Here is a 26,622-nt window from a genome sequence, read left to right as displayed (position 1 = left end):
ATGTACATGGGATGATTCTGACTGCAACCAGGTGGTACCACTGGATATGTACATGGGTTGGTTCAGACTGCAACCAGGTGGTACCACTGGATATGTACATGGGTTGGTTCAGACTGCAACCAGGTGGTACCACTGGATATGTACATGGGTTGGTTCAGACTGCAACCAGGTGGTACCACTGGATATGCACATGGAATGATTCAGACTGCAACCAGGTGGTACCACTAGATATGCACATGGGATGATTCTGACTGAAACCAGGTGGTACCACTGGATATGTACATGGGATGATTCTGACTGCAACCAGGTGGTACCACTGGATATGCACATGGGATGATTCTGACTGCAACCAGGTAGTACCACTGGATATGTACATGGGATGATTCTGACTGCAACCAGGTGGTACCACTGGATATGTACATGGGATGATTCTGACTGCAACCAGGTGGTACCACTGGATATGTACATGGGTTGGTTCAGACTGCAACCAGGTGGTACCACTGGATATGTACATGGGATGATTCTGACTGCAACCAGGTGGTACCACTGGACATGTACATGTAATGGCTCAAACTGCAACCAAATGGCACCACGGCAGTGTACCATGGTCTCATCAATAATACATAATTGCTTTAAGCCCCCTGTTCTGGGTAATATTGAAAGTGAAAACATAGTCAATCCTGTTAAATGCAGTTTTTGCTACAATACATATTGGTTTTATGTTGGAGTATTTCCATGGATGTATTTGAAAAACCTCTATGAAATATTACCCATGAATCAGTTAGTGAAACAGATATGTTGCTTTAATGATATGCACGTCAAATAACTGTCTATTCTCTGTACATAGGGGCTGCCGAGAAGAGTTCTAAACATGGAGCAGAAGATAAAACACAAAACATTATAATGGCCATGAAAGATAGAATGAAAATAAGGGAAAGGAATAAACCTGAAATTTTTGATCTTATTAGGTGGGTGAAGAATTAATTTTTTTTTTTTGTGATTTTTGTCTCATTCTTTCTTTCAAAATTGATGTACAGATATTAAAAATACTAGCAGGCATAATTAGATATAACCTGCATATCTATTCTGAGCGTAGTTTTGAAATTTCTTAAATGTCGGCATTACTGCCTTTCAATTAACATAAACTGTCATTTTCATTTTTAGAGAGGTGTTTAGCGTGCCTAGTACTGCACATTCAGGGCATATGAAAGCAGTTAAGCAGAGTGTATTGGATGGTACGTCAAAATGGTCAGCCAAGTTAGCGATCACAGTGGTCTGTGCCCAGGGACTGATAGCCAAAGACAAGTCTGGCACCAGTGATCCTTATGTAACAGTTCAAGTTGGAAAAGTGAAAAAACGAACACGCACAGTGCAACAGGACTTGAATCCAGAGTGGAATGAAAAATTTTATTTTGAATGTCACAATTCTTCAGACAGAATCAAAGTTAGAGTATGGTATGTACCAGTGATTTATTTTGAGGTATACAAGTAATTGAGATGTGATTTCCAATTTTTCAAAACATTCTTCTCTGAGATTATTTTCATTCATTATTTTGTTCATTTATTTTTAGGGATGAAGATGATGATTTAAAATCCAAATTAATGCAGAAGTTAACTAGGGAATCTGATGACTTTCTGGGGCAGACTATTATAGAAGTTAGGACACTCAGTGGTGAAATGGATGTCTGGTATAATTTAGAAAAACGTACAGACAAATCAGCTGTTTCTGGTGCAATTCGTTTACATATAAGCATAGAGGTTAAAGGTGAAGAGAAAGCAGTTGCTCCATACCATGTACAGTACACCTGCTTGCATGAGGTGAGACATAACCGTCACTATGTACAGTACACCTATTTATACAAACTGAGACAGAGCCATCATTTAATACCACGTACAGTACACCTATTCACACAAACTGAGACAGAGTCATCGTCTCTTACCATGTACATTCTGTTTTTATTCTCAGAATCTTTTTCACCATCTTTGTGAGACGCAGAATGGGATGGTAAAAATTCCAACAGCACGAGGAGATGATGCATGGAAAGTCTACTTTGATGAACCATCACAAGAAATAGTAGATGAATTTGCAATGAGATTTGGAATTGAATCAATATACCAAGCTATGACGTAAGCAATCAGACAAATAAATAAGTCTGTTATATGTCATCCAAGAAGAAGAAAGAAAGACTCTACACAGTACAATAAAAAAAAAAATTTGAATGTTTGACATCTACATGTTTAACAGTTCCTGGGTGTAAACAAATTGCTCAGTAGAAGCTTCGCTTCGTTAAAATATTCTGCAAATTGACATTTTACCTTAACTAGGGTTATTCTTTTGCTTATATATTATAGACATTTTTCATGTTTGTCATCTAAGTACATGAGTCCTGGTGTTCCTGCTGTTATGAGTACTCTGCTGGCCAATATTAATGCTTTCTATGCCCATACAACAGCCTCAAGTGCCGTATCTGCAAGTGATCGATTTGCAGCAACTAACTTTGGGGTGAGTAAAGTCTACATTCTATATATGCTTTATGAGGTTGACTTTTTTGCTTGCAATATGGAACCTGAATGCAATGCTATGATATAAACTTCACACTAAAATTACTCATTATAACTTTGTTAATCTTATTTGTTATAACAGAAAGAGAAATTTGTAAAACTGCTTGATCAACTTCACAACTCTCTGAGAATAGACTTATCAATGTACAGAGTAAGTAAACATTTTATCTCTTCTTATGGCACAGATTGGTCCAACCAGTGTCAATTTAAAGTAACCAGTCGTTTCATATGGCACAGAGTGGCCCAACCAGTGTCAATTTAAAGTAACCAGTCTCTTCTTATAGCACAGATTGGTCCAACCAGTGTCAATTTGAAGTAACCAATCTCTTCTTATGGCACAGATTGGCACAACCAGTGTCAATTTAAAGTAACCAGTCTCTTCTTATGGCACGGATTGCCCCAGCCAGAGTCAATTTAAAGTAACCAGTCGTTTCATATGGCACAGATTGGCCCAACCAGTGTCAATTTGAAGTAACCAGTCTCTTCTTATGGCACAGATTGGCACAACCAGTGTCAATTTAAAGTAACCAGTCTCTTCTTATGGCACGGATTGCCCCAGCCAGAGTCAATTTAAAGTAATCAGTCGTTTCATATGGCACAGAGTGGCCCAACCAGTGTCAATTTAAAGTAACTAATCTCTTCTTATGGCACAGATTGGCCCAGCCAGAGTCAATTTAAAGTAACCAGTCGTTTCATATGGCACAGATTGGCCCAACCATTGTCAATTTGAAGTAACCAGTCTTTTCTTATGGCACAGAGTGGCCCAACCAGTGTCAATTTAAAGTAACCAGTCTTTTCTTATGGCACAGAGTGGCCCAACCAGTGTCAATTTAAAGTAACTAATCTCTTCTTATGGCACGGATTGCCCCAGCCAGAGTCAATTTAAAGTAACCAGTCTCTTCTTATGGCACGGATTGCCCCAGCCAGAGTCAATTTAAAGTAACCAGTCGTTTCATATGGCACAGAGTGGCCCAACCAGTGTCAATTTAAAGTAACTAATCTCTTCTTATGGCACAGATTGCCCCAGCCAGAGTCAATTTAAAGTAACCAGTCGTTTCATATGGCACAGATTGGCCCAACCATTGTCAATTTGAAGTAACCAGTCTTTTCTTATGGCACAGAGTGGCCCAACCAGTGTCAATTTAAAGTAACCAGTCTTTTCTTATGGCACAGAGTGGCCCAACCAGTGTCAATTTAAAGTAACTAATCTCTTCTTATGGCACGGATTGCCCCAGCCAGAGTCAATTTAAAGTAACCAGTTGTTTCATATGGCACAGATTGGCCCAACCAGTGTCAATTTAAAGTAACCAGTCTTTTCATATGGCACAGATTGGCCCAACCAGTGTCAATTTAAAGTAACCAGTCTTTTCTTATGGCACAGAGTGGCCCAACCAGTGTCAATTTGAAGTAGCCAGTCTCTTCTTATGGCACAGATTGGCCCAACCAGAGTCAATTTGAAGTAACCAGTCTCTTCTTATGGCACAGAGTGGCCCAACCAGTGTCAATTTGAAGTAACCAGTCTCTTCTTATGGCACAGATTGGCCCAACCAGAGTCAATTTGAAGTAACCAGTCTCTTCTTATGGCACAGAGTGGCCCAACCAGTGTCAATTTGTAGTAACTAGTCTCTTCTTATGGCACAGATTGGCCCAACCAGAGTCAATTTGAAGTAACCAGTCTCTTCTTATGGCACAGAGTGGCCCAACCAGTGTCAATTTAAAGTAACTAATCTCTTCTTATGGCACGGATTGCCCCAGCCAGAGTCAATTTAAAGTAACCAGTTGTTTCATATGGCACAGATTGGCCCAACCATTGTCAATTTGAAGTAACCAGTCTTTTCTTATGGCACAGATTGGCCCAACCAGTGTCAATTTAAAGTAACCAGTCTTTTCTTATGGCACAGAGTGGCCCAACCAGTGTCAATTTGAAGTAACCAGTCTCTTCTTATGGCACAGATTGGCCCAACCAGTGTCAATTTAAAGTAACCAGTCTCTTCCATTGCACAGATTGGCACAACCAGTGTCTTCAATGTTGTTTTTGAAAATGAATAAAGGAGAAGTTATTTAAAAAGAATGAAATTATGACTTTAATAGCAAGTATTTAATAATGAAATTTGGCATCAAATAAAATGGTCCATTGTCAGCAATAACAACAGATTTTTAATATTAAAATAAGATATAAGTTTTGTAAAGACTTCATCAATTATTATTACATGTACCTACGCATTATGATAGAAAGTTGATCTGCAGCTAGGATCTGTCAGAGACTTATGCACACACACGCCAGCATAACATAGTGCAAGGTTATGGATAGTCACTATGTACACTTTACTCCACACCACACATGACAATGTAAAGTAATTAAAATACAATTATAATATTCGATGGTTTAAAACTTTTTATTTTATTTTGTCATTTTGCTTCAAGAATAACATTTTAAATTATGCAGATTCAAGGGACTATAAAACTCTTCTGTTCACTGTAGACTTTTATATTTTCTGTTTTTTAGTGTCAGCAAATTCACCTGTATTGACAACACTGACAAATAATAACAAATAATGAACGACCTGTAGCTCGTTCATTATTGTTTAAACATCATGAGTGATATTGAACATACAGGCTAGATCCTAAATACCCCAGATAATTCTGACAGATACTATTGATCATAATAATGTTTTTAGAATATCCATATAACTTATGTACTGATCATATTTATACCAGCCTGTACACATACATTGTAATTGTTCATCTCTTCATATACAGAATAATTTTCCTGCATCCAGCCCGGAGAAATTAGCTGATTTAAAATCCACCGTAGACCTGCTAACCAGCATCACATTCTTCAGAATGAAGGTGCTAGAATTGTCCAGCCCACCGCGTGCTGCCACTGTTGTTAAAGACTGTGTCAAAGCCTGTTTAAAATCTACGTATCAATATATCTTTGATAACTGCTATGAACTTTACCAGCGAGAATTTCAAACCGATCAAAGTGATCAGCCCGAAGTAAGTGAAGCTGATGCAGCTAATGGTCCAAGTGCCAAGAGTCTGGATTTCTGGCCCAAGTTGATTTCCTTAATTGTTTCCGTTATTGAAGAGGATAAGAATAGTTACACACCTGTGTTAAACCAGTAAGTATACAATTTCTATCTGTTTACCTCATTCTAGTGTTGATACATGAACTGTTTGAGATTATATTAAATTACAGGGTGATCAGGTTTAAGGTGAAACATGGAGCTGACATTTATCATGAATTAATATTAACTGTCAATTGGTTTTCTAGATTTCCAAATGAGCTTAATGTCGGGCAGCTGAGTGCTGTTTCCATGTGGAGCATGTTTGCTCAGGATATGAAGTATGCTCTTGAAGGTATGTCTTTATTTTCTTGATTCTTGCTATTGATTATTTTGATGTCAAGTGGACAGTCTGGGTTTTACTTACTTAGTTAAGAGCTATCGAATTATTATGTAATGCAATGTATTGTGGGTAAATAATTAGAATTCAGACTTGTTTTGTATTTCTGTAACCCACATTAGTTTGTAACAGAAGCAACTCTGTGTGTGTTGGAGAAAATTTGAACACAATCAAATGGAAGTATTTATACCAGTATATGTATAACAGTATTTTAAAATACAACTGTAATCCTGTGACAGATGAAAATAATCTCAGAATCACACTTATCATCTGTATTATTTTTAGCATTGTTTTTCCCTGTCATTATGTTTCTGATTGTTTAGTAGTAATTTGTTAAATGAGTAAATATCCTTGCAGTACATGCATAACTTTGAGTGGGTATCTCAAGGCCATTTCAAAAGATTGTTAACATGTGACAATTACCAGTACTAGTAATTTCTGACAAAAAATTATAGAAACTGCTTTCTTCATTTTGGCATGAGTGGAACTGTTGTTAGTTTACAACAAAAATTTGAATTAATAATTTAATCAAAGTCAAATGAAAATGAAATAATTGTTTGAATGTGTTTATTGTACTATGCATTCTGCCAAATTTACAGTAGAGTTGATGTTACAGTAATGAGCTGTACATGTACTTCCTGTGTTGATTTAAACCCATTGCTTGACCCGTTTTTTGATACGAGTTAGAATTCTTACCTTTATACAGATTTAATCTTTGACACTTGGATTTACAAAATAGCATCCAGATAAAAACCAGGTTTCTAGGTTACTTTGTTTAAACCATACTTGCTAAATATAGAGGGGGGGATTTATTGGGTTTGTTTTTGATATGCATAGATTGTGAGTTTGGACATAGTTACAGTCGATTAAGGTCTTTCCCGTATTAAGTATATTATTTATCTTGTTTATCATTACAAACACAAAAATGGTATTTTGTTATTTTCATGACAGTTCTGTCTTATCCCTGTATTTTGTGTTGTCAGACATGTGATTCTACTGAATGTGGGCCCTCAATGATAGCAATCATGTACTTCATATAATTTGCATGGCAGCATGTGATTAAAACAAGGCTGCTTAGTTTGCTGTGAATGAGTAGCAAGCTAAAGGCTGTCTAGCTTGTTTTGAATGAGCGATGAGGCTGCCTAGCTTTTTGTGGTTGAGTATCTGATTTCTTTAAAATTCCCATTTCATTTTTGTGTTTCCATTGCATTGTTAGCTAATATATTTTAGTCAAATGATATTTTTTGGCAAGATAAAATGAAAAGAATTTGAACTATTATAATTAATTCCATTGAATGATGAATACTAGTTTCAAATAGACTTCCCTTTACACTATTCTCTACCCAGTTGTTCTTCCTTCTTACTGTTAGTCATCTTTTTCTGAAAATCCGCCTTTTTGATGTTTATTTTTCTCTTTTTCTGGACTTGTCAACTCATATTTTACCTTTATATCCTATTTCCCTCTTTCTCAAGATTTAGCAAAAGATTTGGAGAGTAAGTTATTGGGCTTGCATCGCCAATCATTGATGTATCCATGTACAGTGTGTATGTCATAGATTAAGACCAAATTTGGGGGCAAAACCAATTAGTACAAAAAAGAAGGTTCGAAAAATATACATTTTGACTTGCTGGGAACCAGATGTTTATTATTAGTTATGTAGTTTCTGTATTTCCAGTTCTCAAGTGCAGTGCCTCACTATTTGCATGTCAGTTTTCTTTGTCTATTCATTTGTTTTCTAACTTAGCAGTTGCTTCATAACATTTTTCACCTGTCTTCACATAAGTGTTTTGTCTCACACGATGTCATCATATTGAATGTTGTTGTTCTCTGCCCACACAAAGAAGAAAATTCTTGTTCCATGGATGTTATTTTTGTTATAATTTTATTTAATCTCTAGTAGTTCAGTAGCATATTACAGCAATATTTTATGGTGAAGCATTTTATAGATAATATCAGTACACACTCGTAGTTCAAATATGTTTTTGAATGTCTGCTCAGTTATACATGGAGATACTCATTGGTTTGTGGAGAATATAGAGGTGACAACTGCCAGCTGCCCTTCCACACGCCTTGCTCAGAACAAATTAGTTGGTATCAAGATAAAAAGTTGTCTTAATGTATGAGTAATCACAAAAAAGTAGTTGAAGAAAATTAATATTTCCATTGAGCAAGAATTGTTTTCCAGGTCCTTGTGGTTGAGTTGCTATGGTGATGTGTTTGACCCTTGACCCTGTGATACGTGATTGCACACTGCTTCTGTAGAGCTAGGCAGGCCATCACAAAGAGATGTTCTAACTATTCTATTTGCATTGCTCATTGGCTGTCTCATGTACAGTAGTCTAAACAGTGGTAATGCTGACTCACAGGCTACAATAAAAAAATTATGAAATGCAAATAGAAAGAGAGAGTACTCATGCTAGTATCCATGGAAACAACAGTTTGGTCATTTTCCAATACTGCCATTAGAAAACTAGATCTTAAATGTAAAATGGATTTAGTGATTCCTATTAAGAAAATCAGCCATTGTGTTTTGGTAGCATCCATGTTTTAAAGATATGTGATAAAATGTTTATCAAAATGCACATCTTTGTATCAGAAGGTATCACTCCTAGTCGTAGCTTGCATAACAAGGTTCCACAATATCAGCATGTGGGAACAGTGTGCACATGTCAATCTGTTGATAACAGGCAGTAGTCAGATGTTGTAATAACTTGTTATTTTATCTCTAGAGCATGAACAGCAAAGACTATGTACCAGTGCAGAATATATGAATCTTCATTTTAAAGTCAAGTGGTTATATAATGAATATATTGGTGAAATATCACCATATAAAGGAACTGTTGCAGAATATCCTGCGTAAGTCTTTATTTCTATTGATATTTGGAAATATATAAAGTACATAAAGGTAACATAGTGATAGAGATAGCGATAGGGGGAGGCAAATTAGTGAAGCACACTGAAAAATTGAATCATTAAATATGCTGTGATGTTGACATATCCTCTTTTCTTTTATTTTCTTTTTACTTTACTTTATTTTCGTATTGTTATAATTATTTTGTTACCATGGTTTTGTGTAAAAAATGTATTCTTTTGATGGGATTTTATGTATTTATATATGTGATTAATGTAAAAATAAAATAAAATATAAAAAAAAGTACATAAAGGTATGCTCATTGCATTTGGGTTTGTTGCTAAAAACAATTTTTGTAAAAAATTAAATTGGATGAAAATTTTGACGAAAACAAAATTTGTGTGAAACAGCGAATTGGAGACATTTTGTTGCCCAATTATGTTCAGAAACTTTTACGTACCATTGGTATTGGCCATTTAAATAATATAATAAACTACTTATTTGAGTGGGTTTTTTGGAATTAGTTTACACACTGTTGCTCTGCTCACTTAATATGATCTGTAACTGCAATTTGTTTGAACATTTTTTAATATGTTTTTAGAATTTGCCAGTTTTAAATAGTTTTATGATTTATTTTTAAATTTAAAGTGTATTTGTTGGTTCTTTTATTTTATCCCAGTGTATGTTTTAACATATTTGATGTTTCAGGTATATTTACTAGATATTAAATTCAAACAAGGAAACAATACATTCTGTGGTTAAATTTAAATATTCATTGGATTATAGAACATTACTAGTAAGTAATGAAAACAAAACTCAATAAAATACTATGCAGTAACATATTCTGGTCAACACACAAACTGTACACGTAGAATATGTTAATATAAAGTAGGGTTTCATAGCAAATACTGATGATAACTCATCTAATTTTCATTGCAGCTGGTTTGAGCCATTTGTAATGCAATGGTTAAATGAAAACGAAGAAGTGTCAATAGAATTTCTCCATGGTGCTTTGGATCGAGACAAAAAAGACGGGTTTCAAAAGAGCTCAGAACACACATTATTTTCATGTTCCGTAGTAGATGTTTTTACTCAACTTAATCAAAGTTTTGAAATTATCAAGAAATTAGAATGTCCCGATCCTGATATTATGAGGCGCTATATGAAACGATTTGCCAAGGTATGCTACCTAACATTTTTGTTTAAAATGCATAATTATATTTGTCCATGTCTTATTGATTTACATAAATATTGCTAAGGTCACATGGTTATTTTTAACCAATCATTGATTTGACCATGCCCCTAATTATTCTGATATGTTACATTTCAGACAATAAATAAGGTGCTGTTGGCTTACGCTGGTATAGTGTCTAGAGATTTTGATAAATACTGTAGCAGAGAAAAAATAGTAAGTACTTAAATTTTGAAATCACTAATTTTACATTTAATATCTTCTATATTTAACACTCGTCATTGATTGCTTGTGTAGAGAAATTTTCTGTGTTCTTGAATGAAGGTAAGTCTTCAATAATTTGTCTATGTTTTGTGGGTGTCTGGATACATTTAGTGTACTATTACATTTTACAGTCCATACACTACTACATGTATCTGTCACCATGTGTTTTGTGTCAATTGGCATTAGTCAGAACTTGTTTTACAGGGTACTTTATGAGGCATGTCCTAATTAGCTGCCAATTTTTCAGAAAAGCTGTCTGATTTTTGTGAAAGTAACTGAAGCATTGTGTCAAAGGACCCAAGAAGAATTTTAACTGCAACAATATTTCACAACTTTTACTGACTCACAAATTTGTGAAATTTTGTCTCTCACGAAATTAAAGGGGTTTATTTAATGTTTTTACTGTAATAACGTGTCAATTGTCAATTTATATCATTTAATAAGTCAAATATGCAGTTTTTAAAACAAAAAACAGTTTGCAGTACAGCACACAATTATGAACTACCATTCTACATAAAGAAAAAAAAGGATGATTGTGGAAAGGGAAATTACAAACAAACAGAGCCTCTCCAAATCAACCAAGACTTTCAAAACACAAATAAGAAGGAACAGTTTAAGTATATTATTGAAACAGTAAACAATATACAGTTCAAAAGTGAATCAGCTATTCCATGTCTTTTGTTTATTACTATATTTGTTGTTTTTATTACAAAAAAGAAATGCAACATTTTCTTTACAGTTTCAATAAAATATGATAGATTCTATTCATCGTAGTCAGATTAATATAAGCAAAGTGTGAACACTAAAATTGACATGCATGTCTTCATGTTTTCAGTCATGCACATTAATGAATAATATACAGCAATTAAGGGTTCAGTTAGAGAAAATGTTTGAAGCCATGGGAGGAGACAAACTCGATCCTGATGCAGCTGATATACTGAAGGAATTACAAGCTAAACTAAATACAGTATTAGATCAGCTTAGCCAGGTATTTGCAACCAGGTATGTTCACTTACATCAATCACTAAGCAATGTACACTTGTACAGTCTGCATTTTGTTATTGCCACCTCGCATTAAGGCTGAATGTTGAAATTTTAAATGCACGTTGAAGGTTCCTTCTAATAAGTGACGAAAAAAGCAAAAAAAAATCTGTTATTCTTGTAAATGATGACTTATTGGTACCGGGTATATAATTATTTTATCTGGCTTTTTGAATTGGAAAATAAACGATATGTATACAACAGGTTCATATTTCTAGAACTAGTTCAGTTATTTCTTCAGAATTTTTAAAAGTCAATCAAAAAAAATAATTTCACAAAGTTTTAGAAATTTTTTTTCAAAATAAATATCTATTTTTTCTTGCAAGTTTGGAGCCACGAATACAAGAGAGTGTACAACAACTAAGTGGCTTATTAAGTAAAGTGAAGGGTGCTGGTAACGTGGCGTTGAGTCAACCTAGTCAACGTAACAGTGTTCAAGCAGAATCTGATGTAGTACTTCGACCATTGATGGATCTTCTTGATGGCAGGTAAGGTACTCGTATTCCATATCACATGGTGATAAAGTATGAAGTTGTCTTTGAAGATCATGATGAAAGGTGTCAATATTGAGTCTAGGATTTGAACCAGTACAGTGTTGATATATGGACATTCTAAGTACTAATATCAAGGTATACATGTAGCTATGTTCTCATCACATATGTTGCTATTCTCTCTATAGTTTAACAATGTTTGCACAAACATGTGAAAAGACAGTTTTAAAAAGATTATTAAAAGAATTATGGAAGATAGTTGTTAACACGATGGAGAAGACTGTAGTGCTCCCACCTATGACAGACATATCGGTAAGAATATCATCCATAATAGCTCACCTAGCTCCGCCATTAATCCATATGGTGTTTAATAGACTCCTGGCTGGCAAACTTTTTTCCATTTGAATGCTGCTTGAGCATTGCAGACATTTTGCTTCATTAAAAACTTCAGACTTTTTATCATTATGTAACTTTTTGGAATGTTGGTTTTACTGTGTTTTTATGTATGTGTGTGTGTGTGTGTGTCTCAATCATATAATGAGGAACTTGTGTACATTCCTGAATGATGTTATCTCAGGAACACACAGGTTACTCTTTAATGGAATCCAGCTGATCCTAGAACATAAGGTTTCAACTTTCCCCTTTTTCATTTTGACAGTTCTTGAACCATTTATATTGGGAAAAGTATTCATGCATATAAAAAACAAACAAGATGGCAGTCAAGCCACAGAAAACCAATTTTCACCAATTTAAAATTTAGAACTTGAAGAAAAAATTTGTGAATTAATCTATGTTCTTAGATCCTAGCACTTAAAGTGCCGCAGTCGTCCTCCATTATGCGGATCAGTTTTGTATAAAATGATTGTATTTTACCCAAGTGGTACCCCTCAATGCACTGTGATGACTGTGACATTTTAATATAATTGATATTAAATCGGGGGGGTCGTCACCTGCGCATGTCCCAAGCAGTGATAACAACACAAAGACACTTTGTAAACAATGACACGCTATGGCTATCTGACGCTTGCGCAGGTGACGACTCCCTCGCTTTAAAGTTGAATTTGTTTGGTCTTTATATTGTGGACTTAGGGATCATTTCATTTTAATGCTTGTTTGTCACCCCAGCTCAGTATCACATATTCTAACGTAGTCCTCATGGCCTTTTCTGGATTATTCTTTTTTTCCCGATCCTGATTTTTAGCATGGTCCATTCAGAGAGGTAGTCCCAAACATGGTCAGTTTTACCTCCCTCTTGAAGTTTTAAACAATCATGGAATTTTCATAAAGTAGTAACTACATTGACCAATAATGGTATATAACGTTTTGACCAATGGTAAACCAGAAAGATGAAATTTTAGCATAGGTGTTCCATTTCAAACTTTAAACAAAAACATGCAAATTACAAGCAATTGTAATTTTTGTATTATAATAATGCATATTTTTGAAAAAAATATATTAAATAATATAACTATTGGTGTTGATAGTTTACTATTTTGTGTGAAATTCTTGATTGGTTGCCATGTCACTGTTACTATGGTGTTATCCAGGGTATCAATGTTGACAAGCTATGTATGTTCTCTGATTTGAATCTCTTTAAAAAACTACCGGGTAATTTGTTTCAAAGAGATTTTTGTACATTGATCTTTAATATAAAAAACATATTTTGAGTTGAAGTTTTCATTTTGTAATTCATTGCTCTTGTGTATTGTGATGTCAGACGTAGTTGATCACCTGTTCAGTTTAATCACTACATGTATGAATTGCCGCAAATATGTGAATGGATGAAGTAAATGGCACTGGATTTTAATACGAAATTGAAGACATTTTTAGTCTTGTGCAGACGCAGTTTGACAACAGGGACTAATTGTATTAACCTCTTTCTACCCGTCTCCACCTATATCTCTGACATGCCAGTGCGGATCACTTCAAATTTCACACGTACATCATACATCTTGGGAGATCTATGGATTAGATGTTCATTTGTTTCACAATCCTATTCAAGAAGGTTGAATGATGGCCATATTAGTGTTTAAAATGCTTAAACATCAAACATTTCTGCCATTCCAGAACTGGATTTAATGGTGACTGGTGAACCTAATGAATCCATATCAGATTTTATACCTACATTATACATCATGTCACTTTTGTTAGTCTGTAGTCCATAATGTTAATGAAGTGAAAAGTACATGTACATGTAAGGGGGGGGGTATGTGTTTTGTTGTCGCTATCGTCATTGTAGTTGCATGTTAGCATCATCATCATAGCTTTTATCATTGTTACCTCTGTTTCTTGTCATTGCAATAAAAGAAATTTTTATTCGATCGTCTTCAAACTTGGATATTATATTAATCAGTATGCAATCTTGCCCAAGCTCAGTCGTGATATGATTTGCTTATTAATTTTTAAAGATATTTTTCAAAATGTTCTTTTTGAGGTTACAATAGGTTACATTTTCAAACTTATCATTCACTATAAACCAAGTTCAATTTTGCCACGACTAGCATTTCTGGTTTTCCAGATTTTGGTAAAAATTTGAGTTACAATAAAACATTTGTTTAATGTATAAATAAACGAATGAATGTTGTTTATCTCATTTTGTGGAAGACACCCTTAGATTTAAAGACAAGGGTTTATGTAAAATCAAATTGTATTGTTTTTTTGTAAATTTCCATAGTAGTCCAATTGTTTTGAAAAATGTATTCATTCTAATTTCTTTTTCATTATTTAATATCTATATTCTCAATGGGCAAGGTTGTTATAATTATGCTATGTTTTACTATTAAGCAACAGAGACTTGTTTTATTGGGTATATACCTCATTCAGTCAAGTAGTAGGATATATGTGATAAATATGTAATTCCAGTGTACTTTCAGGTTAACAGACACTGGGGAGGGGGGGGGGGGGTAGTCAAACTATTGATGTCATTGGCTTGCTTATACATAACCATAGTATGTTTATTGGTGATCCGCTCTACTATGAATGCTTTTATAATCTTGTGTGTGTGTGTGTGTGTGTGTGTGTGTGTGTGTGTGTGTGTGTCTGTCTGTCTGTCTGTCTGTCTGTCTGTCTGTCTGTCTGTCTGTCTGTCTGTCTGTCTGTCTGTCTGTCTGTCTGTCTGTGGTGTTTTCACATAATACCTTTGCACCAAATATGTAAAAATCTCTGTACAAATCTTTGAGTAAAAATCTTGGAGATATCTCATTCTAATTTGCTTGACTGTGTGTCTAAACTTTTGAGTCTGTCCTACCAGGAACATAGCAACACCAAAACAAATTTTTGAGTAAAGCTGATTGCCAATCAGCCTACTGGGTTGTTAACATACTTGTTGCTGGGTGTTTAATTCACACATTAGTTTGTTATTGAAATATAAGTGATTCATTGCTATTTATTATGTCATTTCATACCACTATACCCAGAATTCTGTTTGTTTTGTACTATTTACAAATTTACATAATTTGATAATGGTAACAATGCATTGTGTTATCCAGTCTCATGTTGCTGTGATGATAATAGTAACAATGCATTGTGTTATCCAGTCTTATGTTGCTGTGATGATAATAGTAACAATGCATTGTGTTATCCAGTCTCATGTTGCTGTGATGATAATAGTAACAATGCATTGTGTTATCCAGTCTCATGTTGCTGTGATGATAATAGTAACAATGCATTGTGTTATCCAGTCTCATGTTGCTGTGATGATAATAGTAACAATGCATTGTGTTAACCAGTCTTATGTTGCTGTGATGATAATAGTAACAATGCATTGTGTTATCCAGTCTTATGTTGCTGTGATGATAATAGTAACAATGCATTGTGTTATCCAGTCTTATGTTGCTGTGATGATAATAGTAACAGTGCATTGTGTTATCCAGTCTCATGTTGCTGTGATGATAATGGTAACAATGCATTGTGTTAACCAGTCTTATGTTGCTGTGATGATAATAGTAACAATGCATTGTGTTATCCAGTCTCATGTTGCTGTGATGATAATAGTAACAATGCATTGTGTTAACCAGTCTTATGTTGCTGTGATGATAATAGTAACAATGCATTGTGTTATCCAGTCTCATGTTGCTGTGATGATAATAGTAACAATGCATTGTGTTATCCAGTCTTATGTTGCTGTGATGATAATAGTAACAATGCATTGTGTTATCCAGTCTCATGTTGCTGTGATGATAATAGTAACAATGCATTGTGTTATCCAGTCTTATGTTGCTGTGATGATAATAGTAACAATGCATTGTGTTATCCAGTCTCATGTTGCTGTGATGATAATAGTAACAATGCATTGTGTTATCCAGTCTCATGTTGCTGTGATGATAATAGTAACAATGCATTGTGTTATCCAGTCTTATGTTGCTGTGATGATAATAGTAACAATGCATTGTGTTATCCAGTCTTATGTTGTTGTGATGATAATGGTAACAATGCATTGTGTTATCCAGTCTTATGTTGCTGTGATGATAATAGTAACAATGCATTGTGTTATCCAGTCTTATGTTGCTGTGATGATAATGGTAACAATGCATTGTGTTATCCAGTCTTATGTTGTTGTGATGATAATAGTAACAATGCATTGTGTTATCCAGTCTTATGTTGCTGTGATGATAATAGTAACAATGCATTGTGTTATCCAGTCTTATGTTGCTGTGATGATAATAGTAACAATGCATTGTGTTATCCAGTCTTATGTTGTTGTGATGATAATAGTAACAATGCATTGTGTTATCCAGTCTTATGTTGCTGTGATGATAATAGTAACAATGCATTGTGTTATCCAGTCTTATGTTGCTGTGATGATAATAGTAACAATGCATTGTGTTATCCAGTCTCATGTTGCTGTGATGATAATGGTAACAATGCATTGTGTTATCCAGTCTTATGTTGCTGTGATGATAATAGTAACAATGCATTGTGTTGTCCAGTCTTATGTTGCTGTGATGATAATAGTAACAATGCATTGTGTTATCCAGTCTTATGTTGCTGTGATGATAATGGTAACAATGCATTGTGTTATCCAGTCTTATGTTGCTGTGATGATAATAGTAACAATGCATTGTGTTATCCAGTCTTATGTTGCTGTGATGATAATAGTAACAATGCATTGTGTTATCCAGTCTTATGTTGCTGTGATGATAATGGTAACAATGCATTGTGTTATCCAGTCTTATGTTGCTGTGATGATAATAGTAACAATACATTGTGTTATCCAGTCTTATGTTGCTGTGATGATAATAGTAACAATGCATTGTGTTATCCAGTCTTATGTTGTTGTGATGATAATAGTAACTATGCATTGTGTTATCCAGTCTTATGTTGCTGTGATGATAATGGTAACAATGCATTGTGTTATTCAGTCTTATGTTGTTGTGATGATAATGGTAACAATTCATTGTGTTAATATATAGTATCATATTGCAGACTGGCTGAGTAAGTTTCAGTTCAGCCCTAGGATTGACTTTGATAGAGGTGTTCATCTCTCACAACTATTCCACAACATACCACAACAAATTCAAATCATTTCATTGTGAAATCAGTTTATCTCATTCCATCTTTGTGTAACTTATAGGATTCTGTATTCTTGTTTTTTTACCTTGCGTCTTTCTGTCATTGTCCGGTGTCTGTCAATGTAGAAAAATTCTATCTTGGCCAACCTGAATCCTGCCTTGGTCAAGATGCCCATGTCTTTCCCAGCATCTTTGCAAGGTGCAGTGCAAGGGGTGGCAAGTCAGGTCAGTGCTGGTGGTGGCCTTATGAGTTTCGTCACTTCAGATAAGGTAAAATGTTAACACCTAAAATAGATGGCTGTTTGAAATTTCCCTGCATAAGTGTGTTCATCAGTGTGTAGTGTACAATAGAAATGCATGCTTCTTGGTAGTTCCCAAGTGCTTGTAGTTTAAACATTTCCCTCTATTTTGCTGTTTGTAAATCCCAAGTGTTTATGGTGTAAACATCACCCTCTATAGTTTGTGTTGAAATCCTTTTATTTTATCAATAACTTTGCATGCTAAAATATAGTTATTGTGTGTTATTTGGTAGTACAACGTGTGTTGTTGTGTACGCTATCCCTGTACTACCTTCTGACCATCTATGTAATTCATAAGTACTCACAACAGTCTTTGTTACAGGCACACATGGTAGGAATAAAATCAACTTATTGAGTTGCACTAGTAACAACTCTCGATCACCAGAAAGCAATATTTTAATATCTACAGCAAACACCAATTAACACTTACTGGTAAATGATTGCAGATGGAATTGCAAATTTCTGTACATACCAATATATTGCTTAATATGGAAAATGTAAACTTTCTATGTGTCTTTTACTGACAGGATGTTGGACAGGAGAGCAGTAAAAATTTGACACCAAAGCAATGTGCTGTTTTAGATATGGCACTTGATTTAATCAAGGTGAGATATAATAGTAAATTTTTGTCTATTCTATTTACTGCAACTACCTTCATGAACATACAAATAACTGCACACACTGGAAGATCATATGAACACTGACACAACTAAGATCACACCAAGTTGCACACCTTTATTAGCTCCACTGTCATCGAGGATGACCAAGCGGAGCTCCTGTGTTGACCACATCTGTCGTCCTCTGCATGTCAAGCGTTGTCCATCAACTTTTTTCACTCAAGCGACTTCTTCTCCAAAACCGTCACCTGGATTGCCTTACTATTATTAGTCCCCGTTCAAACGCAGTCCGAAAACGGGAACTTATGTTTTGACCTCTGTGTGTCCGTGCTTCCATGTGTGCGTGCGTGTGTGCGTCCGGACCTGTAAACTGCCTATAAACATTATCATGTTATTATTGTGTATCTACTTTTCACTGAATTCAAATCGATTTGTATTTCTTTTCCTGTGCAGCAATATTTCCATGCATCAGGTAGTGGGTTAAAGAAGACATTCTTAGAGAAAAGTCCTGATTTACAGTCCTTACGTTATGCTTTATCTTTGTATACACAAACAACAGACACACTGATCAAAACTTTTGTACAAACACAGACTTCACAAGGTAAGATGTTTAATGAAGCTTTAAGAGTCAAATATATATTGCATTGTCATCATGATTTGCATTCTGGGGCAAACTTCAGCATTGTTATATTTTCTTAGTGTGGCAAATTTTTAATAGTTTTACAATGTTTGTTCATAGGCAATTATTGGTTTCTTTATTGCAATTGTATGCCATAGTTGACTGACTTGTTTAATGTTATGCTTTGTAGATCAACCTAGTGTAGATGATGCTGTAGGTGAAGTTTCAATACAGGTTGATTTATTTACACATCCTGGTACAGGCGAGCACAAAGTAACAGTTAAAGGTATCTACACTTTCTGATTTGATCTGGTATAAACTGGTTCCATCTAGACTTAAAAATAGATTTAACTGGCCTTAAAGACCAACTTGGTATATAAACAGAATTTGTCAAGAACCAATCTCAAGACTGGTTACGTGTGGTTCGTAACCAGTCTTATGATTGGTTGTTGACAAACAGGCCATGCCTCCAACTGTGTCGTTCGTTATATATTCATAAATGGAGTCAATTTGTGTAGTTTTTTTGATTTAATCTGCAGATATACCAGTAGGTAAAATATAGGTAAGGTTTTGGCGAAATTTGAAAGAACAACTAATATTCTTCAAACTGGGTTTTTTATATAGATTTTATTTTTCATTCTGTTTCTCTGTTTTTTCCTGTTTAAAATATATGAGTTGGCTGGAGCCTTCATTCCTTGTCTATTTCTTACACTAGATACTAGCCGATACCCCCCCCCCCCCTCGCTCATAGGGAGTGCGTACAGTTGATTATAGTTCCTGGGCTCCTTGTTCTCAGATCAGTAACTATAAACATAAACAAAAGATTAGCGCAGACGTTGACTATCTGCATTTAATAAATGATTGCGTTGTTGAATAATCACTAAGATCCGCCCAACCCATGGGTGGTAAATGTCGGCCTTTAAGTACTAATTTCATCACAGTGATGTTAATTTTACATTTCACATTCTGGTAGAAAACTAACTTGTTTTTTATTATTCTCTGATTTATTTTGAAAGACAACAGCACAGTTTAAGTTTGGCTTAAATTATTTTTTTGTTCTTTTTTTCAGTTGTAGCAGCCAATGATCTTAAATGGAATACAACTAGCATGTTTAGACCTTTTGTAGAAGTAAATCTCATTGGTCCACACCTTAGCGATAAACGACGAAAACATTCCACCAAATCTAAAAGCAACAACTGGTCACCAAAATATAACGAAACTTTTCATTTGTAAGTACATTATTTGCTTCCTGACTACTGATGATCACCTCTTGAGTCACAGCTCAACCAACTGGTGGTCATTTAGACATATTTATATCATGCTTTGAAACTTTATACATACATCATACATAATAGGATGCAGGATGAATGAATGGTGGCCATTTTAATGTTCAAAATTCACCGAAGTCAAGCATTTCTGCTATTCCAGAACTTGATCTTGGTTGTGTATAGATGAATTTCGTTAGTACATACATTGGACATTATGGAACCAATCTTGATGCTTATCAGTTTGTTTTTCAGATCAAATTTAAAAACATGCATTTTGTATTAATGGATTCTGTTCCAGAGACATAATCTCTGACATGCATTGACTGATTGCAATCAAACTTTACAACTACCTACATTTACATCATGTTAACAGATTAACATCTCTTTGTTTAAAGTTCTGATACAAAATGGCTGAGTTTTGTTTACTATTGCCTTGGCTGGTTTGTTCATTTGTTTGTTTGTTTGTTGTAGTCTACTGCAAGTTCATGTAATATGTTTTGTAGAAATATTTGAATTGTTTTTGAGTAATGAATATTTTTATTGCAGTATTCTGGGTAATGAAGATGATCCCGATGCCTATGAATTGCATATATGTGTTAAAGACTATTGTTTTGCAAGGGACGATCATTTGATTGGTGTAGCAGTCATGCAGTTACGTGACATTGTGGAATGTGGCAGTTGTGCATGCTGGTGTGCCTTGGGACGAACTGTTAATCTTGATGATACTGGTTGGACTATTCTGCGTATTTTGTCTCAGCGTACCAATGATGCAGTTGCCAGTGAATTCGTTCGGTTGAAATCTGAAAGTAGGACTGAGAGTGGAGATGCGTAGAAGATTACTAATATCAACGAGGTTGCTTTGACCTTGGTGCGAATGTCAGTAATAGCCAGTAGCCAGTATTATCACGTTACCCTACATGAGGGATGGACTTGCCACTGAATGTCAAGAACATGATTACCTCTGTGATATTCACAAGGTGACCATTCTTTTCAAATTGCCAACTGTGTTTAATACTAAATCAAATTATGTAGCTGATGATTTACAGAAAGATGTATCTTTGTCACCGCCACTGGGATTACCAGATTATCACCCTGGTGTACCAGATTATCACCCTAGTGTACCAGATTATCAACCTTGTGTACCAGATTATTGCCCTGGTGTACCAGTTTATTGTTCTAGTGTGCCAGATTATCACCCCTGAGTGAACCAGATTATTGCCCTGGTGTACCAGATTATTGCCCTACTATACCAGATTATCGCCCTGGTGTACCAGATTATTGCCCTACTATACCAGATTATCGCCCTACTATACCAGATTATCGCCCTGGTGTACCAGATTATCGCCCTGGTGTACCAGATTATCGCCCTGGTGTACCAGATTATCACCCTGGTGGAAGACTTTGTATATTGTAAATATTAGGAAATTATTCAAAATTTATTGGGAAAGGTGACATTGTTTCTTGTTTTGCTTTTTTTAAATTGATACTTTAAATAACTTAAAATCACCTCTTTGTGTCTTTGCCTAAAATGTTGACCACATAAATGTAACATAAAATAAATGTAAATACGGCAACATAAATATGCTTTCAATGTTACTTTTTATAATTCCTTCGCTGCTGTTTTCCATTTTTTGAAAAAGAAAGCAAAAAAAAGAATCTCTAGGCTTTTGCCTTATTCTAATATTTGGTGGATCAGGCATCAGTATTTATAAGTGACCGCTGTTGTTGATGGGTCATCAGTAATTGTCACTAGTTAATTTTTTATACGATAATTATATTGGTCTGAATCATGTTTTGTTATACCATATCTACTTACAGGTGTAAATGAGTTATGTTCTGTTATACCATAATCAGTTATGGGTCAAATGGGTCATGTTAAATTAAATTATATATACTTATATATCTAAATAGGTCATGTCATGTTAAATCGTATTTAATTATAGGTCATTTTACGTTAAGCCATATTTACTTATACATCTAACTAGGTCATGTTTATTATGTCATACCATATTTATTTATAGATTTAAATCAGTCATGTTACGTTATACCATATTTATTTATCAATTTAAATCAGTCATTTTATTTACTTGTACATCTAACTAGGTTATGTTACATTATACCATATTTATTTATAGATCTAACTAGGTCATGTTACATTATACCATATTTATTTATAGATCTAACTACGTCATGTTACATTATACCATGTTTATTTATAGATCTAACTAGGTCGTGTTACATTATACCATGTTTATTTTTAGATCTAACTAGGTCATGTTACATTATATCATATTTATTTATAGATCTAACTAGGTCATGTTACATTATATCATATTTATTTATAAATCTAACTAGGTCATGTTACGTTATACCATATTTACTTAAATTTAAATTCAAGTTTAACAGTGAATTGCTTTGCTTCTGGGAATTGTTACACTTCAGACTGAATCAAGAATGGTTTCTATGCTGAGCATATAGCTACTAATAGTATATTACTGATTTAGTTTTAAGTTGAACCGCCTCGGAATATGTAGAATTTGTCTTATTTGGAAGTAATGATTGTTGAAAGTAATTCATGTGTTTGTGACTATGTAATGAGCTTTCCACTGATAGCAAATCAGTTTGACAACTATTTCCTTAGCAGCCAGTGGCAGCAGATGAATGTAAGTACTAGAAATGTTTGACTTCAGACTAGTATATTAGCTTTTTTGTGTGTTTAGCTCTTGTACATTCCGTTGACTGTTTTCACACATTTTTACAACCAAAGTACAGTCTCTCAATCATTACACAACATTACTGGAGTGAGAACTTTAAAGTACCTTCATTATTACATTATTATATGATGTAAAGTGTGTGAACTTCAAACAGAGAAATTGCAATAAAAGGTTATTTTTTTCTTTTTCATTTATGCAAGTAATGTGACGTTTTGATAATGTCACAATTATGTCTGATTTCAAAGTCCTATAGGGGCCAATATACAGAGAGATAGGGAGTCAATATACAGAGAGATAGGGAGTCAATATACTGAGAGGTAGGGCAAGAATTAAACCTATTGCAGTGAGAGGATTATCCAGGATTATCAAAGGACACGTCTATTGCAGTGAGAGGATTATCCAGGATTATCAAAGGACACGCCTATTGCAGTGAGAGGATTATCCAGGATTATCAAAGGACACAGCTATTGCAGTGAGAGGATTATCCAGGATTATCAAAGGACACAGCTATTGCAGTGAGAGGATTATCCAGGATAATCAGAGGACAGACATGCATTCAGGGATTGGCATGTGTATATAATCATGTGTTCAACAAAGAAGTTTAACAAATATGAAATCTGTAAGATTTCTTCATTCAAACATTAAATTGAACAAATTTCTGAGACATATTTATTGTATAAGGGATTAAATGTAATTTATCTCCTTTAGCTTTAATATCCACCGTGTTTAGGGTTTTATTACATCATTCCATTGTCAAGGGCAAGGGTTTCTATTTCATCCATATTAGCAGAACATTTATAGCATGCCAGTAATTCCTGTTTCATTTTGATAGTAAGTGTACTTATATATAGCATGTATTATTTTATTCATTATGTTTGTAAAAATGTCTCTGAACTCTATTCATTCTTTTACAATATGACAGTAGTTGTTGATAGATTGAAAATCATAGATTGAAAATTGAATCTGAAAACCTGGACTGAATCTTAAAAAGGACCAGGACTTTTAATTCATGTACATAACGAGGAAGGCGAAAGGTCACAATAATTGAGTCACAGATATAAAATACTCCCATCTAAAAGAACCTTTAAAACATATGTACCGTAGATAAGAGTGACTGACATCTGGTATGTCAACAGTTCTTTTGTTAAAACATTATTTTTTCATGATATATTGTACTTATCAAATTAAGGAGGGGTTTGTATAAAGGCATAATGGTTGGTCATTTTTCTGTTTAATAATTATTTTACATAATAAGTTAATTTATGTTTTTCGTTTTCAACTTGATAATTTACAAAGACCAAATTGGCAGAATACAGTGCAATAAATCACTTGATTTGTATGAATGTATGTATAAATCCAAAGTATTGTTGGGTCATGCTGTGATATGTGACATACGTTTGCATAGAGAATAAACATTATATTTTCATGCTTTTTATAAAGCTGTGAGTACCATATTTACAGGCTTTTTGAAAAGATTACTTTGGACCCAGACTATTTTAAAGTTTCTCAAATTGATTCATCCTTCAAATAAAAAATGGTGTACTGTTTTTCTCAAAGTGTAACAACTCGGCAAGACCGTCTTATAGGGTACTTTGTGATATAACATGGTATACTGAACTTATGTATTCCCCTATTTATTGGTGAAGACTACATCTTCCAAATGTATAGTCTATATTTGCAGGTTATATTGTTTAGATGAATACATCTTACAGCAAATACAACAGTTGAAAATGTTGAATTTGTTTGTATATATGTGTCTTGTTTGTACATATGTGTAAAGGTATGTCTTGGGTGAATTCTTTGTAACGAGGACAACCCATAGACTTGATTATTATTTTTTTTTTTTTTTTTAATAAAATAAAATATGGGAGTGTATAAATGGTGAAAGCCAGGTTATCGCAGTAACACAGGTTTGGTCATTTACACGCTCCCATGATTTTATTGAAAAAAACATCAAAAATAAACAAGGGACTATATGCAAGTCAAGGACTAACTGATGTCTGTTACCAAATATAGCTATGTTAAAAAAATGTTTTTGGGTGATGGAGAATCAGCAACATATAATCTTGTTATACTACTATGTTCTCTCAGTGCATTTTTGTGACTTGGGTTTTAACCCAAATTTAGTAATTTATTCTCAATGTATGAAATTGATGTAGTCAATCAGCAAACTCTCACAAAAGTAAAACTAAATATCATTGTGATTACTCGGTAATTTCAAAATCAGAAAGGACCTTATTGTAAATAAAGTTGAATCATTTGATACTTATAACTTACAGAGCAATATTAACTTGATTTCGTTGCTTTATAAATGTATGATATATAACTGTTCAGTAATTTCATGGGTGAGGGGAAAATAGCAAATTGATGACCTTTGACTTTTTGTGTCAAAGTTCACCACTATGCAGTTCGATGATTAGCATCATGACAACCACCACAGTTTGGCTTATCCAATCAGAATTGTAATCACTGGTGACCTTTAAGACAGAACAAAGGTTATTTTCATGGCAATATTTGTAGCCAGTGATAGTTTTACCAGGGACTTTTTTTACATGTGCCTTTTTTCAATAATTCCCTGAATTTAACTAATTTTTCATCTTTACCTTTTTGTGATAATTTCTATGACAAATTTTATGAGAATGTACCAATATATTTCCCCACTTATGCATCATTCAAACCCATCATCACCACCAGCTGCTGCTAGTCACCATCGCATAGGTAACACTTGTTGCTAGTTAGCACAACATAGATAACACTTGCTCCTAGTCCTGTCCATAGATAGCACTAGTTTCTAGTCATCGTCGCATATCTAACACTTGTTGCTAGTAAACACCACATAATGCATTTTCTGCTAGTCATCACTATAAATAACACTTGCTCCTAGTCATCACCACAGAGCTAACACTTCATCCTATTCATTACCATTGATAACACTTGTTGCTAGTCATCATTGTAGATAACATTTGCTGCAAGTTCAACAATTATTATAGTAGACAAAGATACCCATCATGTTGACTAAGAACACTGCTGATGTTGAGATCATGCTGAATATGCTGGGACAATTCAAAGAAAGAATTGTGATACAGCAATTTTTAATGAAAGAAGTCACTTTCATATTGGTTGTTTTTGTCTTTATGCACCATAAATACACCAATTTTCAAATTACAATCTTTAAATTTACTTCCTCTAGATGCTTAGCGCAACCTTTATGCACTGGCTTGAGAACATGTTTCAATCAATTCTCCAACAAGAGAATAACAAATATTTTGTATATAACAAGTTATGGTAATTTATTGAAATGATTGAATTTTTCCTATTATTAGAAGTAGTATTAATTTAAGGATAGTTTATTATCAATTAAGTGTAGATGTACTTATATCATTACTTTATACTCTTGTAAAATTCAGGGGATATTTATGGAGAGGGTTTCATTTTTTCACACTGAATGATTTTATTTTATTTTCCATTTATACGAAATCTAATAAATATCATAACACTGCAACAAAACCTATAATTTTGCATTTGTTATTCAACCGTCAAATGGATGCCACCTTGCTATAAAAGTAGTAAATAAATATCCGGTTCCACTTTATTGGTTCCGCTGTCATCAAAGATGACTGAGCAGAGCTCATGGGTTGACCACACCTGTCGTTGTCCATTAGTTGTATGTTGTACTTTTTTCATTCAAACGACCTTTTCTCCAAAACCGTCAGCTGGATTGCCTTGCTATTCATACCAAATCTACCTGGAATGGTCCTCTGTCAGATTTGTTCATTTTATTATAT

The 26,622-nt window shown here is 34.2% G+C and overlaps 1 protein-coding gene across 1 annotated transcript in view; it reads left to right on the top strand.

Moving 5' to 3' along the window:
• LOC100377818 (protein unc-13 homolog B-like) overlaps positions 1-26,344 on the top strand; it is a 161,597-nt gene extending 135,253 nt beyond the window's left edge. Inside the window, exons 14-33 of the mRNA XM_085507221.1 lie at positions 848-968; positions 1,165-1,455; positions 1,572-1,818; positions 1,967-2,127; positions 2,353-2,503; positions 2,645-2,713; positions 5,323-5,687; positions 5,840-5,925; positions 8,701-8,827; positions 9,762-10,002; positions 10,153-10,230; positions 11,114-11,280; positions 11,646-11,807; positions 11,999-12,122; positions 17,447-17,590; positions 18,147-18,224; positions 18,690-18,837; positions 19,046-19,141; positions 19,925-20,084; positions 20,670-26,344. Of these exons, the coding sequence (XP_085363347.1) occupies positions 848-968; positions 1,165-1,455; positions 1,572-1,818; positions 1,967-2,127; positions 2,353-2,503; positions 2,645-2,713; positions 5,323-5,687; positions 5,840-5,925; positions 8,701-8,827; positions 9,762-10,002; positions 10,153-10,230; positions 11,114-11,280; positions 11,646-11,807; positions 11,999-12,122; positions 17,447-17,590; positions 18,147-18,224; positions 18,690-18,837; positions 19,046-19,141; positions 19,925-20,084; positions 20,670-20,955 (3,302 nt within the window). The 3' untranslated portion in view covers positions 20,956-26,344. The remainder of the gene's footprint in view (positions 1-847; positions 969-1,164; positions 1,456-1,571; positions 1,819-1,966; positions 2,128-2,352; positions 2,504-2,644; positions 2,714-5,322; positions 5,688-5,839; positions 5,926-8,700; positions 8,828-9,761; positions 10,003-10,152; positions 10,231-11,113; positions 11,281-11,645; positions 11,808-11,998; positions 12,123-17,446; positions 17,591-18,146; positions 18,225-18,689; positions 18,838-19,045; positions 19,142-19,924; positions 20,085-20,669) is intronic.
• The last annotated feature ends 278 nt before the right edge of the window (positions 26,345-26,622 follow it).

Source organism: Saccoglossus kowalevskii, chromosome 13, assembly GCF_978046115.1.
Source record: "Saccoglossus kowalevskii chromosome 13, keSacKowa6.1, whole genome shotgun sequence".
NCBI classification, from domain to species: Eukaryota; Metazoa; Hemichordata; class Enteropneusta; family Harrimaniidae; genus Saccoglossus; species Saccoglossus kowalevskii.
This window is presented reverse-complemented; position numbering and strand designations above follow the sequence as displayed.